Source organism: Macaca fascicularis, chromosome 2 (genome assembly GCF_037993035.2).
Source record: "Macaca fascicularis isolate 582-1 chromosome 2, T2T-MFA8v1.1".
Taxonomy (NCBI): Eukaryota; Metazoa; Chordata; class Mammalia; order Primates; family Cercopithecidae; genus Macaca; species Macaca fascicularis.
Window position 1 is genome coordinate 111,263,157 of NC_088376.1, and position 24,319 is coordinate 111,287,475.

Below are 24,319 nucleotides of genomic sequence, written 5' to 3' on the forward strand. Positions count from 1 at the left end.
GTGCTGGATAGGCAGCACCCTATCCTCCAGGCCTCCTTTGTATTGATACCTCTGGTCACCCTCCCTCAAGGGGGCCATCCTCCTCCACCAAGCATGGGTCAGTTCAAGACAGCTTTGCATCTCCCAAAGAGTGTCTCAGGTTTCCCTTCCCCTTCCCCTCTTTTTCCTTTCCTTTCCCTTCTCTTTCCCCTTCCTTCCTTCCGTCCTTCCTTCCTTCCTTCCATTTTCCTTCCTTCCTTCCTTCATTTTCCTTCCTTCCTTCTTTTCCTCTCTTCCTTCTTTTTTCCACTTCCTCTTCCTCCATCTCCTTTCTCCATTTTCATATCTTCTTTTCTGCTTTCTCTTCCTACTCTTTCTCTCCCTCTCCATCCCCCTACTCCCCACCTCTTCTGGAATTATTAGTTTCCTCAAACTCCAATTGATCCTCTAAGGACTGATTTAGGGGAAGGTGCCAATAGCTCATTGTAGTTCATCATTATGGTTGGCTCTTAATGCAATTATATATTCATATATATGGGTACATATCTTTATTAAGCCTACATCTCATTTGAGTTCATTCAAGTGTACATCTCATTTGAGTTTCATGATAACCCAGAGAGTTCTAGCTGAGTCATAGAGGTATTAACTGAAAAACTTGTGACTTTTTCTTCAATGCTCTTCCCCAGACATCACATTCTGTACTTGGGGTAACTGGGTTCACTACCTATACATAAGAATAACTAAAGCTGTCAGTGGTACTAGCTCTAGATCACTTAGTTTGTGCAATGAGTTCTGACTTCTGTCTGCATTCTTAATCTCTGCAAATCCTTGGCATCCGAGCTTTCTGAATTACTTTGTAAAAGCAATATTAATTATATGAACAATTTCATCAGAGCCTTGGTAGAGAGAGAGAATTGTGCTCTGCAGTAAAATTTTCAGGTGGTCTCCTATAGTTAACTTTTCATCCATGGCACAATTAATGTTTGCATTTGAAATAAATGAATAAAATGCATCTTTGTCTTAAATAGACGGTTGAGGTCCCAACATGATATAGGGATCTCCCCTAGAAGATTTAGGATTTTCTAGTCCAAATGTGATGAAAGGAAGCTCACTGTATTTGGATGCCACACAATTCTTTTCTAGATCATTCTGATTTAGGGAAAATTCTATCATTTTATACTGATGTGATATCTTGATATCTTCCTTACCAATCGCTCTTTCTTTTTTTTTTTGAAATGGAGTCTCACTCTGTTGCCCAGGCTGGAGTGCAGTGGCCGGATCTCAGCTCACTGCAAGCTCCACCTCCCGGGTTTATGCCATTCTCCTGCCTCAGCCTCCGGAGTAGCTGGGACTACAGGCGCCCGCCACCTCGCCCGGCTAGTTTTTTGTATTTTTTAGTAGAGACGGGGTTTCACCGTTTTAGCCAGGATGGTCTCGATCTCCTGACCTTGTGATCCGCCCGTCTCGGCCTCCCAAAGTGCTGGGAATACAGGCTTGAGCCACCGTGCCCGGCCACCAATCGCTCTTTCTACATGTCACTAAAACTCTTCTCCCCTATTAAATACTAGTCTTTATTTTGGCGCATAAGTGATTCTTAGAACACTTTGAACACCATTCTATAGATATCCTTAAGTTTAAAACCACCTCTTTGATATTAAAAGTTTAAAATGGATATAAGACCAGAGAGTTATTTGACGAGAGTCATAGACTGAGGTATGGTCTGGGTATAAAAAGAGGGATTTAGCAGGATTTTAAATGAGTGAGCCCAGCTCAGCAAGAATCTGACAGAAGTAGAAATCATGTGAGATCTTTTCATAGTTACCCCAAATCATGAAAGTGTCTAAAAGTTCTTGTGATTTCTCTTTAGTGGAACTGGAGAACATTCAGGTAATGGACCATCACTAAGTGAGTAGTATGTGTGCTCATCTGTAAATCAGATGAGCCCTGTGAGTTTGTCATGGAGATGGTGTCAGAAGACCTTGTTGTAAAATTATTACTAAATTATATAATTGTCCTGTTTTACCTGCTTTACCTCCCACCCTCTTTATTTTCTCTTCTACATTGATTTCTCCCAGTCTTGTTGTCATGCCTCATAATGCAATAATGATCTCTATGTCTTTGGCTGAGTTCTTGCTTTGGAATATAACCCTGAAGTCAGGGACAGAATCTCTAGACCTGGGGCTCAGACAAGTCCTGGCCCATTCACTCTCAGAATAACTGTTCACATTTCAATTAGTGTCTTTCATTAATATCCTAGATATTGGACATGAGAGGGAAGAGCAAGGGTGAAATAGATGTTCCTTACAGCTGAATTATCAGGCTAAATTACATTTCTTCCTCCAGAAGGTATTATTTTTGGGTGGGGAGATTCAAATATGAAGTATGTATTAGAAGATGACAATGAAATAATTAGTTGTAATACGACATTTTGAGTATGTAAGGAAATGCCCAAACTTATTAGAGAGGAACTCTGAAGTATGTAGGAGTGAATGACATGATGTCTGAGACCTGTGTTAATATACTTCATCAAAGAAAAAAGAGAAATAAAAGAATAGAGGGAGGAAATGTGGCAAAACATTATAATTTATTGAATACACATGATAGGCTTATGGGATCTATTATTGTCTCTTATGTATGTTTGAAACTTTTCATAACAAAACATTTAAAACCCTCTAAAGCAGTGAGCTCTTATCTAGTTTACTTCTGAAAATAAAAAATACAAGTGTCTTTACTTACACATTGTCCATCGTACAATTTAGTTATGTTAAGCCCTTCAAATCTGAAAGAAATTATATTTTGAAATTACTTTTGCTGTATGGTATATCATAAATTGTGACTACATTTTACTTGATAATCTTTGGCTAAGTTTGGGAAATAAACATTCTGCTAATAATGAATTCTTAACAAATATTAAAAAATTCTACTATATGAATTATTATTTGTCAAAGAGATTGAATATGTAAAACATACTCAGCGTACAATAAAATACAGAAGTTCAAAATAGCCTTTGAAAATTCAAATAGAAATACAGAGGATTAGAAAAAGAATGTGTCTTAAAGTTAAAACATGCATTTGATGAAAGCTGAAACTTCGCCACCGACCTTACAGAAACACAAAGGATTATAAGAGAATACTATGAACAATTGTATGTCAACAGATTAGATATTCTGAATGAAATGAACAAATTCCTAGAAACACACAAATTATCAAAACTTACTCAATAAGAAATAAAAAAATCTCAACCAACCTATGACAAGTAAAGATACTGAATCAGTAATAAATGTCCCAACAAAGACCAGATGGCTTTACTACTGAATTCTACCGGTTTTTGTTTTTTGGTTTTTTTTGTTTTTGTTTTTTTTGAGAAGTAATTTTGCTCTTGTTGCCCAGGATGGAGTGCAGTGGCGTGATCTCGGCTCACTGCAACCTCCGCCTCCTGGGTTCAAGCTATTCTCCTGCCTCAGCCTCCCAAGTAGCTGGGATTACAGGCATGTGCTACCAGGCCCAGCTAATTTTTTGTGTTTTTAGTAGAGACTGGGTTTCATCATGTTGGCCAGGCTGGTCTGGAACTCCTGACCTCAGGTGATCCACCCGCTTCGGCCTCCCAGAATGCAGGGATTACAGGCATGAGCCACTGCACCTGGCCTACCAAATATTTTTAAAAGATTTAATACCAATCTTTCTTAAACTCTTCCAAATAATAAAAGAGGAGGGAACACTGGGAGCATTACCTCCTCATAGAGGCCAGCATTACCATGTTATCAAAGACAGGCAAAGACATCACATAAAAGAAAACTATAGACCAATATCCTTTATGAATATAGATGCAAAGATTCTCAGAAAAATACCAACAAATGGAATCCAACCACATATCAAAAGGATTATATACCATGACAGAATGGGCTTTGTCCCAAGAATTTAGAGCGGTTCAAAAAAAAAAAAAAAAAATCAGCCAATTTAATAATATCACATTAATAGAATGACAGAAAAATATCCCATGATAATATCAATTGATTCAGAATATACACACATAATATTCAACAAAATCCAACATCATTTCATAATAAAACACCCAGAAAACTAGGAATAGAAGAGAACTTCTTCAACATGATAAAGAACACTTATGAAAAACCCATAGCTAACATCATACTCAATGGTGAAAGACTGAAAGACCTGTCTAAGATCAGGAACAAGACATGAATACCTGCTTTCACCACTGAGATTTAATATTGGACTGGAAATTCTAGGCAGAGCAATTAGGCAAGAAAAAGAAATAAAAGGCATCCAAATTGGAAAGGAAGAAGTAAAATGATCTCTATTCAAAGATGATATGATTCTATATGTAGAAAATCCCAAAGAACTAATATAAAAAATGACTAAAGCTAACAAATTCAGCAAGTTGCAGAGCACAAGATTAACACACAAAAATCAGTTGTATTTCTATAACTATAAATCAGCAATGAACAATTTGAAAATAAAATTAAGAAAACAATTCAGTTTACAACAGCATCCAAAAAGAAAATACTTAGTAATAATCCTGGAGGTGAAAGACTTGTACACTGAAAACCACAAAATGGAAACTGCTGAAAATAAATAAAGAAGGCCTAAATAAATGAATGATGTCCCATTCTCACTGATTGGAAGAATTAATTTAAGATGACAATACTTCCCAAAGCAATCTACAGATTTAATGCAATCCCTATCAAAATTCCAGTGGCGTTTATATTTTGTGGAAATAGAAAAGTCAATCTTGAAATTCATACAGAATTGCAAAGGGCCCTGAGTAGCCAAAATCATCTTGAAAAAGAAACAAAATTGGAAAACTCCGAATGTCCAGTTTCAAAAACTTACTACAACACTACAATAATCTTGCAGTCTCAGCTACTTGGGAGGCTGAGGCAGGAGGATTGTGTGGGCCCAGGAGCTCAAGACTGCAGCGAGCTATGATCATACCACTGCTCTCCAACTTGGGAGACACAGTAAGACCCTGTCTCCAAAAGTAAATAAATAAATAAATATACAATAATCAGTGGTACTGGTACTGGTATTAGGCTATAAACACAGAACAAAAGAAAAGAATTAAGGATCCAAAAATAAACTCATATATCTATGGCCAGTTGATTTTCAACAAGGGTGCCAAGGCCATTCAATGGGGGGAAAGGATAGTTTCTTCAACAAATAAAGCTGGGACAACTGGATAACCACATGCAAAATAATAACATTAGACAGGACGGGCATGGTGGCTCACGCCTGTAATCCCAGCACTTTGGGAGGCCAAGTCGGGCAGATCACCTGACGTCAGGAATTGAGACCAGCCTGACCAACATGGTGAAACCCCATCTCTATTAAAAATACAAAAATTACCCAGGGTTGGTGGTGGGCACCTGTAATCCCAGCCACTGGGGATGCTGAGGCAGGAGAATTGCTTGAACCCAGGAGGCGGAGGTTGCAGTGAGCTGAGATTGTGCCACTTGCACTCCAGCCTGGGTGACAGAGCGAGACCCTGTCTCAAAAAGAAAAAAAAAAAAAAAAGTTAGACCTCTATGTCACACCATTTATAAAATTTAATTCAAAAATGGATCAATGGGCTAAAACTACTAAACTCTTAGAAGAAAAATTATAAGAAAATCTTTATGCCTTTGTATTTTACAGTGATTTCTTGGGTGTAATATCAAATGCAGGAGCAACAAAAGAAAAAATAGACAAATTGACTTCATAAAAATTAAAAACTTTGTGCATCAAAGAACATTATCATGAAAGTAAAAGGCAACCTATAGAATGGGGGGGAATATTTGAAAATCATAGTATTTAGTATTCAGAATATATAAAGAATTCTTAACAACTGAAAAATAAAAAGACAACACAATTTTTTTAAATGGGCAAAGGACTTGAGTAGATGTTTCTCCAAAAAAGATATATGGATAGCCAAAAAGTACATGAAAAGATGTCCAACCTCATTAGTCATTAGAGAAATGTAAATGAAAACCTGATGAGATACCATTTCATACCCACAAGGATGGACATAATAATATTTTTAAAAAGTAGTAGCAAGGATGTGAAGAAATTGGAACTCTCATATTTCCGGAAGAATGTAAAATGGTTAGCCCCTATGGCAAAGTTTGATGGTTCCTCAAAAAGTTAAACACACGATTACCATATGACTCAGCAAATTCCACCCCTAGGTGTATAACCAGAAGCCTGAAAACAGGTACTCAAATAAATACTTGTACACAAATGTCTGTAACAGCACTATTCACAATAGTTAAATGTGGAAACAACCCAAATTTCCATCAATGAATAAATAAAAAAAAAATTGTGGTATATACACATAATGGAAAACTATTCAGTAATACAAAAACAAATGAAGACATATGCCACAATGTGGATGAACCTCAAAATGATTATGTAAGTGAAAGAAGCCAGACACAAAGATCATATGTTGTATAATTCCAGTTATGTGAAATACACAGAATAGTAAATCCGTAAAAACAGAAAGTCTATTGCTAGTTGCCAGGGACTGTGGGGAGGAGGGAATGCGAAGTTAATTGCTTAATGGACATGAGGTTTTATTCTAGAGTGACAAAAATGTTTTGAAAGTAATAAAAGTGGCAGTTTTATAACATTGTAAATGTACTAAATGCTACCAATTTGTTCACTTTAAAATGGTTCATTTTATGTCATATGAATTTTACCTCAATCTTTAAAAATATGCATTTGCACCCATTTATAGTTATAAGAACTTTGATAAGTCGCTCCCCTCAGGTCTCAGTGTCTTCATTCAAAAGTGAGCCCTTTGGCATGGACAGTGAAAATGGAGAAGAACCTTTAAAAATTCTCTCCTCCACAAAAGCAACAAGAACACTGACAAAAAAGGTCAGAATCAAGTTTTCAAGAATTCTGGGAATTAAAAAACAAATCAAACCATGCAGCAATCCAAGGAACATCTATTCAAGAAAAATTGCTGCATCTCAGTAAGAATAGTGAGCTTCGTGGCATTTTATCTTGCTCTGAACCCATTTGCAGCATCCCCAGTTCCATGGTAGTAATGAAAACAACCACCCACAATCATGGTGAAAACCAGCAGCCTGGTAGCACCTGGAGGGAGAAGACTGGTGTTGGAACGCCTGTAATCCCAGCTCTTCGGGAGGCCGAGGTGGGCAGATCACCTGAGGTCAGGAGTTTGAGACCAGCCTGGCCAACATGGTGAAACCCCATCTCTACAAAACACAAAAATTAGCTGGGCTTGTTGCTGTGCGCCTGTAATCCCACCTACTTGAGAAGCTGAGGCAGGAGAATCACTTGAACCCAGGAGGCAGAGGTTGCAGTGAGTTGAGACCATGGCATTGCACTCCAACATGGGCAACAAGAGTGAAACTAAGTCTCAAAAAAAAAAAAAAAGAAAAAAGAAAAAAAAGCATTTATTTATTTATTTATTTGAGACAGAGTCTTGCTCTGTCACCCAGGCTGGAGTGCAGTGGTGTGATCGCGGCTCACTGCAAGCTCCACCTCCCGGGTTCATGCCGTTCTCCTGCCTCAGCCTCCTGAATAGCTGGGACTACAGGCGCCCGCCACCATGCCCGCCTAATTTTTTGTATTTTTAGTAGAGAGGGGGTTTCACCATGTTAGCCAGGATGGTCTCAATCTCCTGACCTCGTGATCTGCCTGTCTCGAAAGAATTTTGCTCCGTTGCCCAGGCTAGAGTGCAGTGGCATGAGCATGGCTCACTGCAGCCTTGAACTCCTGGGCTCAAGCAATCATCCTGCCTCAGACTTCCAAGTAGCTAGGACTATAGGCATGTGCCACCATGCCTGGCTAAGTTTTTAATTTTTTTGTAGAGACAGGATCTCGTTATGTTGCTCATGTCTCAAATCCCTAGGCTCAAGCAATTCTTTTGCCTTGGCTTCCCAAAGTGTTGGGATTACAGGCTTGAGCCACCCCTCTAGGCAAAAATATTTTTAAAGATTTTTGTAATTAAGTTGGTATTGATCCAAATTAGATTGGTATAAATTAAAATTTAACTTGTAATCTCCAGTGCAACTGCTAAGAGAATAATTTCTTTCTTTTCTTTTCTTTTTTTTTTTAGACAGAGACTTGCTTTATCTCCCAGGCTGGAGTGCAGTGGTGCAATCTCAGCTCACTGCAACCTCCGCCTCCTGGGTTCAAGGGATTCTTCTGCCTCATCCTCCTGAGTAGCTGGGATTACAGGCATGCACCACCACACTTGGTTAATTTTTGTATTTTTAGTAGAGACGGGGTTTCGTCATGTTGGCCAGGCTGGTCTCGAACTCCTGACCTCAGGTGATCCTCCCACCTCGGCCTCCCAAAGTGCTGGGATTACAGGCATGAGCCACTGCAGCCAGCCAGAATAATTTCTTTTTATTTATTTATTTATTTTATTTTATTTTATTTATTTATTTTTTTTTGAGACGGAGTCTCGCTCTGTCACCCAAGCTGGAGTGCAGTGGCCGGATCTCAGCTCACTGCAAGCTCCACCTCCCGGGTTTACACCATTCTCCTGCCTCAGCCTCCCGAGTAGCTGGGACTACAGGCGTCCGCCACCTCGCCCGGCTAGTTTTTTGTATTTTTTTAGTAGAGACGGGGTTTCACCGTGTTAGCCAGGATGGTCTCGATCTCCTGACCTTGTGATCCACCTGTCTCGGCCTCCCAAAGTGCTGGGATTACAGGCGTGAGCCACCGCGCCCGGCCCAGAATAATTTCTAAGATACACTGAAAGGGAGCTCTTTGGAGGCCATCTCTCAGATGTCTCCTGGTTCCAGCATCGTTTGACCTTGTGATGCTGCGCATTTCCCAGCTGATGCTTTCTGATGGTCAGGTGTTGGTGTCTGTGCCAGTGATTGAGGCTGACACCAAAGTTGTTTACCTTACAACTCTTTTATGGGTTCTAGCATAAGCTTTAGTGTTTATTCAGCCAAGAATACAAGAAAGTCCGATCCTGCCCAGCCAAATATCTCTCATCCTGATCAAGAAGATTCTTATTCCTTCTCTGGAGGAGAAGCTAAGAAGAGGAAGGAGAGAGAGAACTAACTGTGATCTACTCTTGTGTTTTTACTTTTCTCTCTTAAGATACTGCACTCAACCTGTAAGCCGTAGTTAGACAAGGGTGTAGCTTTTCTCCTTAAAGGAGAAAGCAGATGTCAGAGAATCCTCCTCCTATCTCTATAGGAGTTTCCTTAATGCAAACCCCTCCTCCTTGCTATTCCCCTTGGGCTCAACAATTGGGCATTTCACTTGTGTGTTACTCAAAGCTTCTAACATGTGATAGGTGCAGAGGCAAAACCACATACTAAGTTGAAAGCTAAAGAAAGTTGTTTTGGAAAATAATATCCATTTTAGGACCAATAAACTCTTAGCTGGGAAGATTCTTCACCCAGCTTCCTCTTTCTCTTCTTTTTGTTCTTTGTTTCTGTTCTTTGGCCTGAGGGGGCATGAGGATGACCTTCATGTAAGGTCACATGATCTAAATGCTGTGGCTGCTTGTTTCTGAGTGCCTCCACCTGAGGCTTGAACAGGTCACACACAGTGCCCTCACCTTGTGGATTTCTGTTTCTGCATTGTCTGAATAGGATCACATGTACCTTTTGAGGTCACAGAGAGGGATGGAAGAAAGGGAGGAACAAATACTGGAGGAATGTCTGGAGAGAAGATCTCATTGGATGATGTAGGAAGTGGGCTGAGGTCATCACCCTCTTTTGACCACCCTTAGCCTCTTGATTTGAAAGAAAGGGAGAACAAAATTAGGACTTACAGAATTTTGGAGCAGAGATGGCACTCACTACTGTAGGTAACCTTGTCACTGCCACAAATAGGTTCACTGGGCTTGATGTAGGACAAAAACCAGCAGTTATTTATATTCTTGAGGCATTCAACCTGAAGGTGAGACACACACAACTGTTTCAGACACTTTCATCCAGGTCCTTTGGCCATTACGATATGTAGCTTGGGAGGTGGATGGAATAGGAGCACCAGACCAGGAGTTCAGAGAACAGAATTCAGAAGCCTCAGTGTTAGACCCCAACAGTTACCACCCACAATATGTATATAATTGTAAAATAATATAAAATCTGTGTACTCTCCAGTCTCCCATAAATTCTTTATTAAGAAAAAAATACCGGCCTGGCGCGGTGGCTCAAGCCTGTAATCCTGGCACTTTGGGAGGCCGAGAAGGGCGGATCATGAGGTCAGGAGATCGAGACCATCCTGGCTAACATGGTGAAACCCCATCTCTACTAAAAAATACAAAAAAAACTAGCCGGGCGCGGTGGCGGGCGCCTGTAGTCCCAGCTACTTGGGAGGCTGAGGCAGGAGAATGGCGTAAACCCGGGAAGCGGAGCCTGCAGTGAGCTGAGATCTGGCCACTGCACTCCAGCCTGGGTGACAGAGCAAGACTCCGTCTCAAAAAAAAAAAAAAAAAAAAAGATAAAAATACCTGCCCTCTGTAACATAACAATCATATTTTTGTACCAACCACAAAATATGGTTGTTAGGTTACAGAGAACAAAATTAGGGAAATGTCTTTCCAGGTTAAAATTTCTAATGAATGGCCAGGCATGGTGGCTCATGCCTGTAATCCCAGAACTTTGGGAGGCCAAGGTGGGCAGACCATGAGGTCAGGAGTTTGAGACCAGCCTGGCCAACATGGTGAAACCCCATCTCTACTAAAAATACAAAAATTAGCCGGGCATGGTGGCAGGCACCTGTAGTCCAAGCTACTCGGGAGGCTGAGGCAGAAGAATCGCTTGAACCTGAGAAGCGGAGGTTGCAGTGAGCTGAGATCGTGCCACTGCACTCCAGCCTGGGCAACAGAGTGAGACTCCGTCTCAGGGAAAAAAAAAAAAAAAAATCTGATGAACATTACCATATGTGGTGTCTCAGATGGCAGGGGCTCAAACTTGTCACAGCAGGTTGAAGGCACCGAAGGAAGGAGATGGAGAAAATACCACATAGGGCCTTGGTATGAGGGAGGCAGGGGGTATGCCTGGCATATCACAGTGGAAGGAGTGTCCACTGCAGCATAGGACCTACCTGAATTTGTGCCACGACATCCTCATCCATTTATTGGTGCAAAATACTTGCTTTCTACCCCACAGGTGAGTTATGTAAACTGATGGGGAGAACCCTTGAGAAGAGGGCTCAGGAACACATAAAATGTGCTACACATACTTGGTGACTCAGCTTTTATTGTTCTGTTATTCCCATGCATGCCCCTTCCACTGCCCACCTCCCAGAAGAAAGAGCTGGGGCTTTTGGGGAAACTGGCTCTCTCCCCATTCCTGTTCTTGGGAACCAAGGAAGCAGTACTCACTTTTGTTTCTCCTAGCTGACCTCTTTCAGAGGCCATAGGAAGGGGGAAGTCTGGAAGACAAAAGCACGTACAGAAAAGTTGCTTCTCTGTCTTCTGCCGTCAGGGAAAAAGGTAAGACGAGGGGAACCCTAGTTGGCACACAGGAAGCATCAAACCCCATTAGAAGAGACTGGGATCCTCTTTGATGCAAGCTGCCCTCTAAAGGAGTGAAGAATCAGGAAAACCTGCCTTTACCTTCTTGTAAAATGGAGAGTTTAATTCTAGCCCTTCCATTTCATAAGTAACAACTTCTATAATCCTTGTCAGTTATTTTTAGTAAACATGCTCTAAGTTACAAATTACCATGAATTCATTATATTGAGATGCCCTAAAAGATGCTGCGTTTCATTAAGGTTTACATATTCAATCCAAAGCAATCTTTGCAATTACATAGTATATAAAATTTTATATAAGTATATATTATAATCATATGATATAATAGTATATAATATGTATGATATGTTATCAACTCTCATATATATAAGCTTTCTGGAGTATAATTCACATATCATAGAACTTTACCAGATTAAAAAAAAATGTTTTGATCAGCCTGGCCAACATGGTGAAACCCTGTCTCTACTAAAAAGACAAAAATTAGCCAGGCGTGGTGGTGCATGCCTGTAGTCCCAGCTACTTGGGATGCTGAGGCAGGAGAATGGCTTGAACCCAGGAGGTGGAGGTTGCAGTGAGCCAAGATTGCGCCATTACACTCCAGCCTGGGTGAAACAGCAAGACTTCGTCTAAAAAAGAAAAATGTTTTGAGACAGAGTCTTGCTCTGTCACCCAGGCTGGAGTGCATTGACAGGATATCAGCTCACTGAAGCCTTAACTACCTGGACTCAAGTAATCCCCCTACCTTAGCCTCCCAAGTGACTGGGACTACAGGCATGCACCACCATGCCCGACTCATTTTCTTGATTTTTTTTGGTGGAGCTGAGGTCTCACTATGTTGTACAGGCTGGTCTTGAACTGCTGGGCTTAAGCAATTCTCCCACTCAGCCTCCTAAAGTGCTGGGATTACAAATGTGAGCCACCGTGCCCAGCCGAATTTACTGGTGTTTACCATCATATAGAGAATTTTTTTTTCTTTTTAAATGATTCACCAAAAGTGTACAGTTTGATGGTTCTTAGTATATTCACAGTTATGCCACCATCACCCCAAAAATAAAACCTGTAACCATTAGCAGTGGTTTATCATGCCCCTCTCCCAACAATTTCCCCTCCTGCCCCACCCTCGCCCCTGAAGAACAATAATCCACTTTCTTTTTTTTTTTGTTGGACAGAATCTCACTCTGTCACCTAAGCTGGAATGCAGTGGCACGATCTCGGCTCACTGCAACCTCCGCCTCCTGGGTTTAAGTGCTTATTCTGTCTCAGCCTTCAAAGTAGCTGGGATTACAGGTGCATGCCACCACACCTGGCTAATTTTTGTATTTTTAGTAGAGATGGGGTTTCACTGTGTTGGCCAGGCTGGTCTCGAACTCCTGACCTCAGGTGATCTGCCCACCTCAGCCTCTCAAAGTTCTGGGGTTACAGATGTGAGCCACCAAGCCCAGCCTCTACTTTCAGTTTCTATAGATTTGCTTCTCTGGACATTTCATGTAAGTGGAGTCATGCAAGGAAGTATGTGGTTTTTTGTGTCTGTGTTTTAATGTTTTAACTATATTGTAGCTTGTTTCAGTACTTCATTCCTTTTTATAGCTAAATAATATTCAATTTATGTATATTCCACATTTATCCATTAATCAGTTAATGGACATTTGAGTTGCTTTCACTTTTTTGCTGTTATGAATAAAGCTGCTATGAATATTTATGCACACATTTTGGTGTGGGCATGTGTTTTTACTTCCCTTGAGTATATACAAAGTGTGGAATTGCCAGTCATATTTAAACCTTTTAAGGAGTTGCCAGGCTATTTTCCAAAGCAGCTGCATTTTACATTCCCACCAGCAATGCACGATGGCTTCAATTTCTTCACATCCTTGCTAGCACTTGTTACTATCTCTCTTTTTGCTTATAGCCATCCTAGTAGGTGTGAAGTGGTATCTCTGTTGTTTTTGTTTGTTTGTTTGGTTTGGTTTGGTTTTTTGAAACAGAGTCTCGTTCTGTCACACAGGTTGGAGTGCAGTGGCGTGATCTCTGCTTACTGCAACCTCCACCTCCCAGGTTCAAGCAATTTTCGTGCCTCAGCCACCTGAGTAGCTGGGATTACAGGTGTGCACTACCACGCCTAGCTAATTTTTGTATTTTCAGTACCTCAGGTGATCTGCCTGCCTCAGCCTCCTGAAGTGCTGGGATTACAGGCGTGAGCCACCACTCCTGGCCATATTGATATCTTTATTGGTATTGTTTGAATCACAAAAGTTTTTTAAAGTCCAATTGATCTTTTTGTTTTTGTTGTTCCTTTCTGCCTTTGGTGCCATCATTAAGAAGGCTTTGCCTAATTCAAGGTCACAAAATTCACTCATATTGTTTTCTTCTAATAGTTTTATAATTTTAGCTCTTACATTTAGTTCTGTGATCCATGTTAGGGCATTATAATTTGTGTCCATGGTGTGAGGAAAAGGTCCAAATTTATTCTTTTGTATATAGATATCCAGTTGTCCTAGCAGCATTTGTTTAAAAAGATTATAGGCCGGGCGCGGTGGCTCAAGCCTGTAATCCCAGCACTTTGGGAGGCCGAGACGGGCGGATCACGAGGTCAGGAGATCGAGACCATCCTGGCTAACACGGTGAAACCCCGTCTCTACCAAAAAATACAAAAAAAAAAAAAAAAAAACTAGCCGGGCGAGGTGGCGGGCGCCTGTAGTCCCAGCTACTCCGGAGGCTGAGGCAGGAGAATGGCGTAAACTCGGGAGGCGGAGCTTGCAGTGAGCTGAGATCCGGCCACTGCACTCCAGCCCAGGCAACAGAGCGAGACTCCGTCTCAAAAAAAAAAAAAAAAAAAAAAAAAAAAAGATTATTGTCCACTGAATTGTCTTAAGACCTTGTTAAAATCAATTCACTCCAAATGTAAGGTGTTTTCCCCCTGGATTCTTATATTTTATTGATCTGTATTTCTTTTTCTTTTTCATAAAACGTATGACTCAAACATTGACCTGTATTTCTATTCTCATGCTAGTACCAAACTGTCTTGATGTCTGTAACTTTGTAGTAAGCTTTGAAATTGAAAAGTGTGAGTACTTCAACTTTGTTTTTTTGTTTGTTTGTTTGTTTTTTTTTTTTTTTTGAGACGGAGTCTCGCTCTGTCACCCAGGCTGGAGTGCAGTGGCCGGATCTCAGCTCACTGCAAGCTCCGCCTCCCGGGTTCACGCCATTCTCCTGCCTCAGCCTCCCGAGTAGCTGGGACTACAGGCGCCTACCACCTCGCCCGGCTAAGTTTTTGTATTTTTAGTAGAGACGGGGTTTCACTGTGTTACCCAGGATGGTCTCGATCTCCTGACCTCGTGATCCGCCCGTCTCGGCCTCCCAAAGTGCTGGGATTACAGGCTTGAGCCACCGCGCCTGGCTGTTTTTTTTTCAAGATTGTTTTGTCTATTGTTAGTCTTTTGCTTTTCCATATGAATTTTAGGATCAGCTTTTCCATTTCTGTGAAAAAGCCAGCTGGGACTGTGATAGGATTTGCATGGAATCTGTAGATTGATTTCTAGAGTATTGACATCTTAACAATGTTAAGTCTTCCAATCCATGAAGATGGGATATTTTTATGTTGGTTTAGGTCTTCTTGAATTTCTTTCATCAATGTTTTATAGTTTTCAGGTACAAGTCTTTCACCTCCTTTGGTAAATTATCCTTAGGTATTTTATTATTTTTGATGCTACTGTAAGTGAAATTGGTTTCTTAATTTCATTTTCAGGATGTTCATTAGTAGTGTGTAGAAATACAAATGATTTTTGTATATTGCTCTTGTATTCTGCAAACTTGCTATTAACCCTAACAGTTTTTAGAGTATTCCTTAGGACTTTCTATTCACAGAATTATGTCATCTACAAATAGAGATCATTTTACTTCTTCCAATCCTATCTGGATAACTTTTATTCATTTTATCTTGCCTAATTACCCTGTCTAGAACCTCCAGTACAATGTTAAATAGTAGTGGTGAGATCAATGTTGCTCCTACTCACCTCCTTTGTGCTGTTATTGTCAAATATATTACATTTCTATATAGAGAACATACAGAAACACATTCAAAGAAATATTTCTATATAGTAGAAAAAGTACTTTACTTTACTTTACTAAAAGGATTTCAATCCTTTTAGATTTATTGAGGCTTGTTTTATGATCTAGGATATAGCCTATACTGGAGAACATTGCATGTGCACCTGAGCAGTATGTGTATTCTGATGTTGTCAGATGGTGTAGTCTGTAGATGTCTGTTAGATCTAGTTGTTTAATAGTGTTGTTCTAGTCTTCTATTTCCTTATTGGTCTTCTGTCTAGCTATTTTAGCCATTATTATTTTTATTTTTTATTTTTTGAGATGGAGTTTCACTCTTGTTGCCCAGGCTGGAGTGCAATGGTGCAATCTCAGCTCACCACAACCTCTGCCTCCTGGGTTCAAGTGATTCTCTTGCCTCAGCCTCTCAAGTAGCTAGCATTACAGGCATGTGCCACCATGCCTGGCTGATTTTTGTATTTTTATTAGAGACAGGATTTCTCCATGTTGGTCAGGCTGGTCTCGAACTCCTGACCTCAGGTGATCTGTCTGCCTCGGCCTCCCAAAGTGTTGGGATTACAGGCGTAAGCCACCACACCTGGCCTATGTTTTAGCCATTATTAAAAGTGTGAGGTGATGTCTCCAACTATTATTGTTGTATTATCAATTTCTCCCTTCAATTCTTAGTTTGCTTCATATATTTGGGGCTTTATTTTTTAGGTACATATATGTTCATAATTGTTTTATCTTCCTGATAGACTGACCCTTTATCATAGAATGTCTCTCTTCATTTGTAGTAACATTTTTGTTTTGAAGTCTATTTTGTCTGATATTAGTATAACCATTCCAGTTGTTTATGGTTGCAGTTTGCATGATGTATTTTTCTCATCATTTTACTTTCAGCTTATTTGTGTTTTTGAATCTAAGGAGTATCTCCATAGAAAGCATATAGTTGGATGTTGGTTTTTTTTCTGTTCAGTCTGACAGTTTCTGCCTTTCGATTGGATTGTGTAATTCATTCACATTTAACATTTTTATTGGTATAGTTGAATTGACTTATACCTGCCATTTTACTTTTTGTTTTGTATATGTCTCCTTTTTTCTCAAGTCCTCCTTCACTGGTTTATGTTGCATAAGTAAGTATTTTTTAATGTAATGTTGTAATTTTTTTTTTTTTGAGACAGCTGCTCACTCTGTTGCCCAGGCTGGAGTGCACTGACACATTCTTGGTTCACTGCAACTTCCACCTCCCTAGTTCAAGAGAGTCTCCTGCCTCAGCCTCCCCAGTAGCTGGGACTACAGGTCTGCACCACCATGCCTAATTTTGTATTTTCAGTAGAGATGGGGTTTCTCCATGTTGGTCAGGTTGGTCTCAAACTCCCGACCTCAGGTGATCTGCCCACCTTGGCCTCCCAAAGTGCTGGGATTACAGGTGTGAGCCGCCAGGCTTGGACATCCTTCCTTTTTTTTTTTTTTTTTTTTAGATGCCGTCTCACTCTGTTGCCCAGACTGGAGTACAGTGGCACAACCTTGGCTCACTGCAACCTCCACCTGCCAGGTTCAAGCGATTCTCCTGCCTCAGCCTTCTGAGTACCTAGGACTACAGGCACATGCTGCCACGCTCTGCTAATTTTTTGTATTTTTATTAGAGATGGGGTTTCACGATGCTGGCCAGGATGGTCTCAAACTCCTGACCTCGTGATCCACCCGCCTTGGCCTCCCAGAGTGCTGGGATTACAGGCATGAGCCACCATGCCTGACCCATCCTTTCTTATATTAACCTTCTTATTCGCCATTTTTTGTTCTCTTCATTTGTTCCTATAGATTTAAGTTACCATCTGGTGTCATTTCTTTGCATCAATCCTGCTTTGTTCCCACTCATCTCTTTTGTGCTTTTATTGTCAAATACATTACATTTCTATATGCTGTAGGCAGATATAATTGCATACATATGGTCTAAAAGTTTTTAGTAATTTATCTTTTTTTTTTTTTTTTTTTTTTTTTTTTGAGACGGAGTCTCACTCTGTCGCCCAGGCTGGAGTGCAGTGGCGCGATCTCGGCTCACTGCAAGCTCCGCCTCCTGGGTTTACGCCATTCTGCTGCCTCAGCCTCCTGAGTAGCTGGGACTACAGGCGCCCGCCACCGCGCCCGGCTAATTTTTTGTATTTTTAGTAGAGACGGGGTTTCACCGTGGTCTCGATCTCCTGACCTTGTGATCCGCCCACCTCGGCCTCCCAAAGTGCTGGGATTACAGGCGTGAGCCACCGCGCCCAGCCTAGTAATTTATCTTTTAAAAGATGGTATCTTACTATGTTGCCCAAGCTGGCCTCAAACTCCTGGGCTCAAACAATCCTCCCATCTTGGCTTCCCAAAGTATTAGGATTATAGACACGAGACACCATGCTGGCCCACATATATGATTTTATACAATAATTTTTTTTTTTTTTTTTTTGAGACTGTGTCTTGCTCTATCACCCAGGCTAGAGTGCAATGGCATGATCTCGGCTCACTGCAACCTCCACCTCCCGCGTTGAAGTGATTCTCATGCCTCAGCCTTCCAAGTAGCTAGGATTACAGGCACCCTCCATCATGCCCTACTAATTATACAATGATTTTAAACTCAGTTAAAATAAGAAAGGAGAAGAAATGTGCATTTATCCTTTTATAATTACTTATCTTTACCTTGCTGTGTGTTGTTTATGTGGATTTGAATTTTTGTCTGCCTCTTGCTTTCAGCCTGAAGAACTTCCTTTGGTATTTTTAGTAAGGTAATTCTGCTAGAAAAAAGTTCTCTCAGTTCTTGTTTATCTGGGAATGTCTTAATTCCACCTTTTTTTTTTTTTGGAAATGTCACTTTGCTGCATATAAGATTCTTGGATGATAGCTTTCTTCCTTTTAGCACTTTGAATATGTTATACCACTGCCTTCTGACCTTCATTTTTTTTTTTTTTTTTTTTGAGACAGAGTTTTGCTCTTGTTGCCCAGGCTGGAGTACAATGGCATAATATTGGCTCACTGCAACCTCCGCCTCCTGGGTTCAAGCGATTCTCCTGCCTCAGCCTCCCGAATACTTGGGATTACAGGCATGTACCACCATGCCCGGCTAATTTTGTATTTTTAGTAGAGATGGCATTTCTCCATGTTGGTCAGGCTGGTCTCAAACTCCCAACCTGAGGTGATCCGCCCAACCCAGCCTCCCAAAGTGCTGGGATTATAGGTGTGAGCCACTGCGCCCGGCTTATGGTTCCTAATGTGAAATCAGTTGTTAATCCTACTGAAAAATCACTTGCAAAGAAGTTTTGCTTCTTTTGCTGCTTTCAAGATTTTCTCTTGGTCTTTGTCTTTAGGTAGTTTGATAATGATGTGTCTACATATGAATGTTTTTGTGTTTGTCCTACCAGAAGTTCATTGAACTTCTTGGATGCACAGATTAAGGTTTTTCATCAGAATTTGGAATTTTTCAGCCATTATCTCTTCAAGTATTTTCATTCTCTTCTTTTTCTCTTTTTCTCCTCTGCTTCTTTCATTATGTGTATGTTCATATTCTTAATGGTGTCCCGCATTTCTAAGAGACTGCTCTTTTTTTCAGTATTTTTTTCTCTCTGTTCTTAAGATACCATAATCTCGGCCGGGCGCGGTGGCTCAAGCCTGTAATCCCAGCACTTTGGGAGGCCGAGACGGACGGATCACGAGGTCAGGAGATCGAGAGACGATCCCGGCTAACACGGTGAAACCCCGTCTCTACTAAAAAATACAAAAAAAAACTAGCCGGGCGAGGTGGCGGGCGCCTGTAGTCCCAGCTACTCGGGAGGCTGAGGCAGGAGAACGGCGTAAACCCGGGAGGCGGAGCTTGCAGTGAGCTGAGATCCGGCCACTGCACTCCAGCCTGGGTGACAGAGCAAGACTCCGTCTCAAAAAAAAAAAAAAAAAAAAAAAAGATACCATAATCTCAGTTGTTTTGTCTTCAAGTTTACTGATTCTTTCTTCTGCTAGAAGAACAATCTACTGTTGTGCTTTCTAGTGAATGTTTTTATTTATTATAGTTTTCAACCCCAGAGTTTCCATTCTTTTTAAAAATTGAATTTGTCTCTCCTTATTGATAAGACATCATTTTATCTTCCTTCACTTCTGGAAGCATGAGTTCCTTCAGTTTTTGTAAATATTTGTATTAGTTCCTTTGATGGTTTTGTCTGGACCCTCTCACAGGTAGTCTCTGTTGCTTGCCTTTTTCCTCCTTTGTATGGATTTCATGCTTTTTTTTTTATCATGTCTCATAATTTTTTATGAAAACTAGATATTCAGATAGTGTATTATAGCAACTCTGGATACTGACTTCTCTCCATTATCAGGATTTGTTGTTGTTTGCTTGTAATTTGTTTAATGACGTTGCTGGAATGTTTTAGTGAAATCTATTTCCCCTGCAGTGTGAAGCCTCTGATGTCACCCTTTTCTTTTCTTTTCTTTCTTTCTTTATTTTTTAGACAGAGTCTCACTCTGTTGCCCAGGCTGGAGTGCAGTGGTGTGATCTTGGCTCACTGCAACTGCTGCCTCCCAGGTTCAACCGATTCTCCTGCCTCATCCTCCCAAGTAGCTTGGATTGCAGGCATGAGCCACCTTGCCTGGCTAATTTTTGCATTTTTAGTAGAGACAGGGTTTTACCATGTTGACCAGGCTGGTCACAAACTCCTGACCTCAGGTGATCTGCCTGCCTCAGCCTCCCAAAATGTTGAGATTACAGGTGTGAGCCACTGTGCCCGGCCTGATGTCACTCTTCAGAGGATACAGCTTTGGCCATGTGCCCAGTCATCTTGGGGTGACAGTGGTTTTAGCAGGGCTAAGTTTGACTATCTCTTTCTCTGATTTCTCTGTTAAGATGTTGCCTCTATTGGTATCACACCAGATGTTACATTCTGCTAATTGCTACATGATTGCTCTATTGCTTTCAACAATTCTCTGAGGCATAAATTCTTCCACAGTCTGATCCAATTAAATTTGGATCCCTCTACACGATCGTTCTGAGACCAGCCTCTGAGGTTTGCCCTGACCCCTCTACCCCCAGGGGGGGCTCTTTTTAGCAGTCTTTTTCCTGATTCTTTCTGGTAGACTAGTTGATCTATGGCTTAGCTTATTGTTTTCATGGAGCCACCTGCCTTCTCTTAATTGCTGCCCATCAAAATCTCTCTTGTTTTTGAGAGTGCCTGCTATGGTTTGAATGTGTCTCCCAAAGTTCACGTATTAGAAACATAATCCCCAACACAACAGTGTTGAGAGATGAAGTCTTTGGGAAGCAATTAGGTCATGAGGGCTCTGCCCTCATGAATGGATTAATGATGTTATTGCAATAATGGTTCCTGATAAACAGATGAATTCATTCCTCTTGTGTGTGTGCACACATGTGCGTGTTCTCTTGCCCCTCCACCTTCTGTCATGCATGACACATCAAGAAGGACTTGCAAGATGTGGGCTCCTCAACTTTGGACTTTTCACGTTCCAGAACTGTAAGAAATAAACCTCTGTTCTTTATCAATTACTCAGTCTTAGGTATTCTGTTATAGCAGGACAAAATGGACCAAAACAGTGTCCTTAGGCTTAAACTTCACCACACAAATATGGTCAGAAAGTGTTTTTCTTTATTTGGTTGGTTGATTTTCAGAAATCTCTGGAGATCTCTATTCTTATGACCTGCCTTTCTCCCTGGGCAAAATATCTGTGTCATTGCTCTGGACAGTAGCCTGCTTATTTCAGAGCAATAACCTGCTTTACAAACAGAACACTGTGTAATAATGGTAAGAATGCTGTTCTTGTGATAGCCTCGAATCTTCTCAGTTTGTTTCTTCCAGCATGGAACCTCCCACCTACAAGCTAAGTGATATGATTTGTGTGTGTCCCCAGCCAAATCTCATCTCAAATTGTAATCCCCACCTGTGTCACCTGTTAAGGGAGGGGCCTAGTGGGAGGTGTTTGAATCACAGGGGTGGTTCCCCCCATGCTGTTTTTGTGATAGTGAGTGAGTTCTCGCGAGAGCTGAGAGTTTTAAAGTATGGCACTTCCTTGCTCTCTCACTCTCTAAGTCTCCTGCCTCACCATAGTAAGATGTGCCTTGCTTCCCCTTTGCCTTCCAGCATGATTGTAAGTTTCCTGAGCCCTCCCCAACCATACTGAACTGTGAGTCAATTAAACCTCTTTTGTTTATAAGTTACCCAGTCTCAGGTAGTATCTTTATAGCAGTGTGAAAATGGACTAATACACTAAGCTAGGGTGAGGGCAATCATGGCCCCACTACTCTCAGTCTGCCTCACCTGGGATAGAGCCTCAGTCTCACAAGTAGCAGATGGGTGGGAAAAGACAGGACTCTGCCTCTTGGACTCATTCTCCTGGAATTTAGCCTCAGCACCACAGAGGTATGGGGGAATGAAAAATGTTGATGACGTGTCCTTCCCAGGGAGATATACCATTGTCCCCTGTAAGCTTAGGGAGAGAAGAAAAACTCATCTTGGCCGTATCTGTCCAGAGTAGATCTTCCATCACATTGCGCTGGGAAGGGGAGGGGAAAGATAGGCAGTGGCTTAAGTTCTACACATTCTCACTGTTCCTACCTTTTGAGACACTTATCAAAATGTGTGGCCGGGTTGGGTGTAGTGGCTCATGCCTGTAATCCCAGCACTTTAGGAGGCCAAGGCAGGCGGATCACCTTAGGTCAGGAGTTCAAGACCAGCCTGACCAACATGGTGAAACCCTGTCTACTAAAATACAAAAATTAGCCAGGCATGATGGTGGGTGCCTGTAATCCCAGCTACTCAGAAGGCTGAGATGGGAGAATCACTTGAACCTGGGAGACAGTGGTTGCAGTGAGCCAAAATGGCGCCACTGAACTCCAGCCCGGGCGGCTAAGGGAGACTACATCTCAAAAAAAAAAAAAAGTGTGGCTGGGTGAGGTGACTCATGCCTTAATCTCAGCACTTTAGGAGGACAAGCCGATGGATCACTTGAGGTCAGATGTTCGAGACCACCCTGGCCAACATGGTCAAACCCCATCTCTACTAAAAATACAAAAAGTTTAGCCAGGCATGGTGGCACATGCCTATAGCTCCAGCCACTTTGGGGGCTGAGGTGGGAGACTTGCTTGAACCCAGGAGGTGGAGGTTGCAGTGAGCCGAGATCACACCACTGCACTCCAGCCTGGGTAAAAGCAAGACTCTGTCTCAAAAAAAAAAAAAAAGTGCGTTCATATTTGGAATGAACCATGATATCTATACACCTTCCACCACTGGTGTGTTCAGGTACCATTCCTGCCACGTAACCAGTGTCTAGCCCAGTTACTGGCATAAGGTCAATGCACAGTATGTATTTATTGGATGTGTAAATAAATGGGTGCTGGGAAACCCAGCATAGTAGTTAAGGGCCACATCACAAAGGCTTTTGTGTTCATTACAGCAGAAGTAAGATAAGATTTGCACTAAAAATGACAACTATTGTAGCAGTGGTACATGGGTGAGAGTAAGTCAAGTTAGAGGCAAAGGGAATGGTTAAGGAGAATATAAAAACATTTTCATGAAATGATGAGAACCTTCACTGAGGAAGTCACCGTTGTGGAAATGTGGAAAATGCACAAATTTACATGATATATGAAGTGTTCTATCAATGGAACTTAGTCACAGGTTATGGGCATACAGTGGAGAAATAGGTTTGAGGAAACAATATGAGGCCATACAACTATGAGAACAAGGAAAGGGTGATTTGCAAGAAAGATGGAGTGGTCCACCTTGGTTGAGTTATGATGTGTTCCCAACAGAGGATGAGACTCAGCCAGAAGTGAACACAGCGGGCTTGCAGGGAGGCCGATGCCAATGACTGATACGTTCAGTAGCAGTGGGGGTGAGGATTGAATGAAAGGTGAGGAAGTGTAGAAATATACCTAAATTTGTCAACAGATGATTAAATTGGAGAGGGAAGGGGAGGAGAGGGACCAGGCCTATTTGTTTTTTTACGTAAGATATGAGAGTTATGAAAAATAGTTTTCAGCCTGTTACAGAACTCTCCTAAGATGTGAGAGGCTTGAAAAAAATGTTTTAAGTGAGACACAGTACCAATGGAAAGTAAGATATTGAAGACAAGTAGGAAAGAGTTGCAGAAACCGAATAGAAAAATGACATGTTGAGGCCTTCAGAGATTCCCTACACTTAACTATAAGCACAACTTTTGCTAAAACCCACCATTAACCAGAATAATATCTGAGTCTATTTCCACATAGCCTAATGAGGTTCTTTTTTTGATTTGAGATATGTAAATATACAAACTCTAGAAATGTACATTTCTGAGGTTTAAATACCTTAGGTAGTAACCTGGCATTTTGGAAAGTTCAATGTTCCTGGACTTCGATGGTTTGGATTCGACTCCTAGCTTTGATACTAACAACATTGTGTGAATCCTTTCTCTGGGTTTTAATGTCTACTTTTGTAACATGATAAATTAGGATTAAATAAAACTGAACAGCACTTCCACTTCCATCTCTAATTTTCTCATGATTCTAGATTTACTGCAGAAAATGTGGGCAGAGCAAGGACACATAACTCACCAATTGCAAAGGCCATCCACATGGAGGTAGCTAGAACAAGGATGGCATCTGAGCAGGTCCCCTTCATGGTGACAGAAGAACTGTGGAAATATGCAACTTTTTATGTAGGACAAACATCTATGCGAAGTACAAGTTCTCACAGAGATCCCTCACTGACCAGGAAATGAAGTCTAAATACTTTGTCCTTTCCTCAGGTCATTTGGAATGAATTGTGTCTGATGCAACTCAATTGTTTAATTCATTTCCCT

The 24,319-nt window shown here is 41.2% G+C and overlaps 1 protein-coding gene across 1 annotated transcript; it reads right to left on the bottom strand.

The window, feature by feature from the left end:
• Positions 1-2,556: 2,556 nt before the first annotated feature.
• On the bottom strand, positions 2,557-24,273 carry SPINK8 (serine peptidase inhibitor Kazal type 8 (putative)). Its single transcript, XM_005547010.5, has 4 exons — positions 24,072-24,273; positions 11,303-11,352; positions 9,746-9,867; positions 2,557-2,758 (listed from the first exon to the last, which is right to left on the bottom strand). Exons 1-4 carry the CDS (start codon positions 24,136-24,138, stop codon positions 2,677-2,679), a joined length of 321 nt encoding a protein of 106 aa, XP_005547067.2. The 5' UTR covers positions 24,139-24,273; the 3' UTR covers positions 2,557-2,676.
• Positions 24,274-24,319: the final 46 nt, after the last annotated feature.